The sequence below is a fragment of the Engraulis encrasicolus genome, chromosome 15 (genome assembly GCF_034702125.1).
Source record: "Engraulis encrasicolus isolate BLACKSEA-1 chromosome 15, IST_EnEncr_1.0, whole genome shotgun sequence".
NCBI classification, from domain to species: Eukaryota; Metazoa; Chordata; class Actinopteri; order Clupeiformes; family Engraulidae; genus Engraulis; species Engraulis encrasicolus.
The window spans coordinates 51,005,315-51,012,814 of NC_085871.1; the positions used below are offsets into that span (position 1 = coordinate 51,005,315).

At 43.0% G+C, this 7,500-nt stretch overlaps 1 protein-coding gene across 1 annotated transcript in view; it reads right to left on the reverse strand.

Moving 5' to 3' along the window:
• The window catches only part of LOC134464337 (ATP-binding cassette sub-family C member 9-like), a 52,372-nt gene that overhangs the window by 11,396 nt on the left and 33,476 nt on the right, over positions 1-7,500 (reverse strand). Inside the window, exons 15-16 of the mRNA XM_063217801.1 lie at positions 4,612-4,739; positions 4,211-4,289 (exon numbers count right to left, since the gene is read on the reverse strand). Of these exons, the coding sequence (XP_063073871.1) occupies positions 4,211-4,289; positions 4,612-4,739 (207 nt within the window). The remainder of the gene's footprint in view (positions 1-4,210; positions 4,290-4,611; positions 4,740-7,500) is intronic.

A 7,500-nucleotide genomic window follows, 5' to 3' on the forward strand; every position in this document is an offset into this window, starting at 1 on the left:
CATTTATTACTTTCGGCCCGCGAGACGCAGCAAGTAGCAGTGCAATGCAGTGAGTGCAGTCAAATAGCCTGATTGGGGAAAAAATACAGACAAAATTTTGCATTGATTGCTAACAGTCTTCAGCTAATGAAACATGTAATGACAATAAATAACTGCCAACTTTATACATTAGTTACGGTTTTCTAAGGCAGGTTGCCCTTTTCATGACAGAGAGACGCCAGGACTTTTTAACCAGTTGAAAACCATGGCCATGGCCGGCCCGCAATTCCCTTGTCAGAAAAAAAAAACGTCCCTCGTCCAAACCTAATTGCCTACCCCTGGAGTAGAGCATGATACAAGAGTGGATTTTCTCTCCTGTCCCATCTCTGTCCCAGAAAAAAAAAATCCACTCTCACTCAAAATCAATCCCACTCCCTCCCACTCCCGTTTGTCTTGCTTAGTCAAAAAAACGAGGGGGGATTCTTTTTTTTTAATTATGAAATAATAAGCGACCCGCAGTAGTTTATGCTGTCCTCTCTCATAGCCTGTGCACACATCTTCTCCAGGGTGAAACTGTGTAAGAATGGACAGGCTACTTTTGGTTGTTTCAAATATCTATTTTTTGGGATTCTCGCTCCTGCCCGCTCCTGCCCGCTTCATTTTTATTCACGCTCCTGCCCACTCCCGTTCATCTTTAACATTTTGACTATCCTGTGGGAATCCCGAGGGACCCCAGTGAAATTCAGAAAAATACAACACATCATGCGCAACTAGAGCAACACAAGTGGTAGTTTTGTTACTTTATATCTCCATACTTTTTGCAGATTTTACTTTACATTTTGACTGAACTCATAGCCATTTTCAACAGCAGTGTAGTTAGTGCTTTTTGCTTCTGTAGAGCAGATTAGGCCCCTGCTGACCCAGTGTACTCTGACTACGGCAAGAGTAGTGACACACACACACACACACACACACACACACACGCACGCACGCACACTTCCCCTCGGTCAGGCTCCTCTTCCTCTTAGGTATGTCACACACCCACACACACTCTTACGCCTAACACACACACACACACTCTTACGCCTAACACACACACACACTCTTACACCTAACACACACACACACACACACACACACACACACACACACACACACACACACACACACACACACACACACACACACACACACACACACACACACACACACACACACACACACACACACTGATTTCTCTGATTACATGTACCTCTCTGTACCTCGAGCCTCCATCATGTGCCACACACTCATGTCTGGTCATGACCACTGATGACCGTGTGTGTGTGTGTGTGTGTGTGTGTGTGTGTGTGTGTGTGTGTGTGTGTGTGTGTGTGTGTGTGTGTGTGTGTGTGTGTGTGTGTGTATGTGTATGTGTGTTTCATCTGATTGTGAGGGGTTATGCCTCATCATGTGCCTCTTTCTCCCTCTGTCACACACACACACACACACACACACACACACACACACACACACACACACACACACACACACACACACACACACACACACACACACACACACACACACACACACACACACACAAACACACACACTCTATGTGTTATCTGATGGTGTGAGTGTCTCCCATGTCCTCAGGTGACTCCTGCTGTCTCCTCTCTCTCATCAGTGTGTGTGTGTGTGTGTGTGTGTGTGTGTGTGTGTGTGTGTGTGTGTGTGTGTGTGTGTGTGTGTGTGTGTGTGTGTGTGTGTGTGTGTGTATCTGTGTGTGTGTGTGTGTGTTTGTGTGTGTGTGTGTATCTGTGTGTGTGTGTGTGTGTATCTGTGTGTGTGTGTGTGTGTGTAAGAGAGAGCTTTCTTTGTGCCTGAACACACACACACGACCAGACACATTCACAGTCATAACACTGATTCTTGAAAGTTTGGCAAAAACATGCCCCAGCAGTAAAATGCTAATTCTGTTGAAAATCAACTAAATTGTCACGAACAAAATGAATCCAGGTAATGGCCAAGGGGTCTGTTACACAAATACACAGTTGTTTGAAATATTTAAGTGTAATTTTATTACTTTTCATGGCTATAAACCTGTCCACACCCTGTAAAAACGCCTGTCCCAAGGACTGGCATCATCATTTCAATTGACTTAAAATACAAAAATCACTAACAGAATTGAACAATATCACCATGATGTGGAAGACCATATTGAAGTGGTTCTACAGATGTGCACATAGTGCATGTAAAACAATATTTACTATTATTTTCTGATTGCTCAAAATGTGTCCAAAATGTGTCCACCGTCAGATTTTTTCTAAAAGACAATAAAATCAGGTATGCACAAGGTCATTTTCATTACTGAGGACCCCTTTTCAAACCTTTAGGTCTACTGCATACTTCACCATCACTGAAGCTCCTGTAAGTTTACTATTTTGTCCTCAATTTGTTAATTTGTTTGGACACTGGTACTGTCCCAACCATAAACTGTCAACACCGTCGGATGTTTTAATAGTATTATATTACATTAATGTTAATTAATATATACTTTCTCAGAAAAGGTATGAAGCACCCAAGAAACAGAGCGAAAATGAAATGGCTAATGTGAACAAACAATGCATAATATGTAAAAGAGTGTTTTTTTGTCTCACACCGTCAGATGTCACCACCGTCAGATTTTGTTCCGCTCATCATCTTGTTCCATATTTTACTAAATTGTGCTGGTTAATGAAACATTACTAGGCATGTTAGTAATAATTGTGATCCAAAATGATACTCTAGCCACCACTGAGGTGCATTTGGAGGTTTTTTTGTCAGAAAATCTGACGGTGGTGACATCTGATGGAGTTCACCAAAAAACACATGTTTTACATGTTTTTGACATGTGTTAGGAATATGCATACAATAAGTATCTACAGTTATGTTGAATTGTTAAAGTAAATCACTTTAATACTGTAAACATATGTTTTTACTTCTAATTCTGTCTGCCGCTGTTGACAAAACAAGAAAGAGCCCATTTTATGAAAAATGTAAAACATGGGGAGCTTGGCCAATACATTCACTGCACAGCCAAGACCTACATCTATGATAATACACCTCTATATTTTGGATTTGAACAACTTAAAACCTGTTTTTGCCACATTTTCAAGAACCAGTGGCCTACTTCCTAGAGAATCTAACTAATGAAGAAAAAACACATGTACAAACATACTGTGTACACACAAACATAAAGTGTTTATGCAAGATGCCATTGACTTGAGAGGGCTATTTATTTTGCTAAATGCAGGTACAAATTAGGCCACTTTCACCACTCTCAGATTACTGTCACCACCGTCAGTTCTTAAGTCACCACCGTAAGAAGGAGTTTTGGACATTTTAAATAAATGGGCTTACAACATTTCCCTTAAGAGTTGTTGAATTATCAAAGTAATAGCCAATTTAAGCCTACAGGAATATTTGTGAAATTACAAAAAAATGTTTGTTCTATTTAGGCGTTAAGTAAGCATCGTATGACGGTACATATTTTAAAATTAGAACACATGAAACAGTATTAAAATAGAACAAAAGTGAATTTTCAACATTTAAAGGCATATGTGTGAACCAAAAAATACACATAATCACTTAAAAACTCCAGATACATATGCAACCAAATCAATACAATTTTAATTACTTTTAATTGTGTCTGACGGTGTTGACAAAAAACAAGGTGTGATCAGAGAAAAGCCTGATTTCTGGAAAAAAATACAAAATGGGGAGATTGGCCTTGTGCATTTCTGAAAAGCCAAGACCTTAGTCAACAAGGATATACCATATAATTTTGTAATTCACTTTGTTTTTTTCTGTCAACATTACAACCTGTTTTAGCCACTTTCTCAAGAATCAGTGATAAGCAGTTCTTAGCCAGAAGGTTGCCTCGTCATCTCTCTCCTATCCAATCCTCCTCCATGACTGAGGTGCCCCGAGCATTTTAATGCTGCAATCCTCCCTTGGTTCGACAATTGGGTTGCACCCTTGCATGGGTGAGGCATAAATGCAATTTAGTTGTGTGCACTGTATGCATCGAATTACTGTCTCACAACGACAATGAGAGATTCCGAATGGGTATATTTCTCTCTCTCTCTCTCAATCTCTCTCTCTCTCTCCCTCTCTCTCTCTCTCACACACACACACACACACACACACACACACACACACACACACACACACACACACACACACACACACACACGTCCCTCTGTACCTTGGAAGACGTCCACCAGGTTGAAGAATGCGAGTGAGAGGGAAGACTTCCCACTTCCTGTTCGACCACAGATGCCCACCTGGAGAAACACACACACCTCACAAGGTCAATGTCAATGTTGTGTGTGTGTGTGTGTGAGCGCATGGGTATACAGTTCTCTTCTCTTCTCTTCTCTTCTCTTCTCTTCTCTTCTCTTCTCTTCTCTTCTCTTCTCTTCTCTTCTCTTTATGTGCATGTGAGTGAGTTGTGTTGTATTGTATTGTATTGTATTGTGTTGTATTGTATTGTATTGTATTGTATTGTGTTGTGTTGTGTTGTGTTGTGTTGTGTTGTGTTGTGTTGTGTTGTGTTGTGTTGTGTTGTGTTGTGTTGTGTTGTGTTGTGTTGTGTTGTGTGTGTACCTTCTGGCCGGGGCTGATGAGAGCGTTGACGTGTTTGAGTACGGGTTTGAGCGTCTGGTCGTAGCGAACACACAAGTCCTTAATTTCGATCTTTCCTTGCTGTGGCCAGTCTTCAGGCACCTTCACACCTGAAACAGTCACACAAACACACACACATAGACACAGTTAGACTAGCATGATGTGTGTGTGTGTGTGTGTGTGTGTGTGTCTGTGTTTCTGCACGTGTGAGTTAGTGCTGTGACGTTCGTGAGCGAATCAATTATTTTGAACGATTCCCAGAAGTGACCGATGGGAACTGAATCACAGCTGAAGGAGCCAAAATAGCGTTTTTTTTCCTTTATTGATGACAGGACAATTTGAGAGATGCACAGGACGTGAAGGGGGAGAGAGACGGAGAGCGGTCGACAAACGACCCAGGCCGGGAATTGAACCCGGGTCGGCGGGATGGCAGACAAGTGCCCTACCGGTTGGCCACGGCAGGACCTCATTTTTCATTTGTGACCTTCATCCGAGTACTTACATTTGGGAAAAGACACAAGTGTGTGCCTCAGAGGATGGCAGAAACGGTCTTTACGTAGAAATCAGTTGTTGTTTGGACAAAATGACCTAGAGGTGGCGTCAAAAATGCCATGGTCGCTAGTCGCTGGCCTAGATGACTGCCCTCCATAACCCATGCCCTCGTCTGCACGCTGGTTTTTTTCTGCCCTCGTCTGCACGCTGGGTGTATTCTGCCCTCGTCTGCACGCTGGGTGTATTCTGCCCTCGTCTGCACGCTGGGTGTATTCTGCCCTCGTCTGCACGCTGGGTGTATTCTGCCCTCGTCTGCACGCTGGTTTTTTTCTGCCCTCGTCTGCATGCTGGGTGTATTCTGCCCTCGTCTGCACGGTGGGTATTTTCTGCCCTTGTCTGCACGCTGGGTATATTCTGCCCTTGTCTGCACGGTGGGTATATTCTGTTCTCCTCTGCACGCTGGGTATATTGTTTCTGCCCTCGTCTGCACGCTGGGTATATTGTTTCTGCCCTTGTCTGCACGCTGGTCTGCCCTCGTCTGCACGCTGGGTATATTGTTTCTGCCCTTGTCTGCACGCTGGTCTGCCCTCGTCTGCACGCTGGGTATATTCTGTTCTCGTCTGCATGGTGGGTATTTTCTGCCCTTGTCAGCACGCTGGGTATTTTCTGCTATTCGTCTGCACAGTGGGTATTTTCTGCCTTTGTCTGCACGCTGGGTATTTTCTGTTGCGGTTTATGACTCTGGACAGCTAAAGAACATCACAGCTCTGATGCTGGCTAATATTAGAGCTAAAATTAGAGCTCACTATTTCAAACCAACCGCTGACCCAAGAATAACATTCCGAGACGTTTTCTCTCTGACTCAGAACAGCATTCACATTAATGCATCACTGCCTCACACACACACACACACACACACACACACACACACACACACACACACACACACACACACACACACACACACACACACACACACACACACACACACACATAAACAAAAGACAAGCACACAGACTATAGTTGCATTTGCTTTGCATTACCCCAACACTACTGCATTGCATAACTACATTACCATCATGGCATTACCTCCACACCACAGCTTTAAATAAACACTACATATCTCCAGGCAGTGCCAATGCTATATCTTTACACTGGAAACCAGAGTAATAACAACAGCTAGCAGTAGGAAAACCAATAGCAATTAGCATTAACGAGGTCCTACTACAGAATTAGTTGAATTATACAAACAAGTGTCTCGCTATCAGTGATGAGAGCAGGTATTTTTGGTGTTGTGAAATGTTCCACTCTTTGGACAGCATAGCAGAAATGAGTGGGAGAGCAACGGCGGAAGGATCGGGAAGCGACCATAAGCTGGACTCGAGCCATGGCGTCCCCAGGTTTATCAATTATATCCCCGAAACGCGGAGCGTCGGGGATGTAATGGTTTTGCGTGCGCCGCCGCCGCGTCCGCCGCCGCCGCCGCGTCCGCCGCCGCGTAAGGTCTTTCGTGTTAACGCGATAACTTTTGAACGGATGTTTGAATTTGTCCCAGATTTTTTGGGTGAATGCTCCAGGACAGGTTCATGAACTGATTCGAGTTTGGAGGTCAACACTTTCAAAATGGCTGAATTCAAGATGGCCGAATTTTTGTTTGGTCCATAACTTCTGACCGGGTGGATGGATTTGTCCCAGATTTGGTGTGTGAATGCTCTAGGGTAGGTTCATGAACTGATTCGAGTTGGGAGGTCAACACTTTCAAGATGGCTGAATTCAAGATGGCCGAATTTTTGTTTGGTCCATAACTTCTGACCTGGTGGATGGATTTGTCCCAGATTTGGTGTGTGAATGCTCTAGGGTAGGTTCATGAACTGATTCGAGTTTGGAGGTCAACACTTTCAAGATGGCTGAATTCAAGATGGCCGAATTATTGTTTGGCCCATAACTACTGACCGGTTGGATGGATTTGTCCCAGATTTTGTGTGTGAATGCTCTAGGGTAGGTTCATGAACTGATTCGAGTTTGGAAGACAACACTTTCAAAATGGCGGAATTTTCATTTGGCCCATAACTTCTGACTGGGTGGATTGATTTGCCCGGTAACACCTTATTTTAATGGTTCACCATTTCAGTGAATCTACCATATTAGGTACAGTGTAATAACCAATGTAACAATATTTAATACCATTTAATACTAGTGTAATACCAGTGTAACAATATGCAATATCAGGTACAGTGTAGTAACGAGTGTAACAGTATGCAATACCATGTAATATAGTGTAATACCAGTGTAACAATATGCAATACCATGTAATACCACTTACGCACAAACACATGATGTAAGTAAAAAAATTACATTGTATTAAATATTGTTACACTG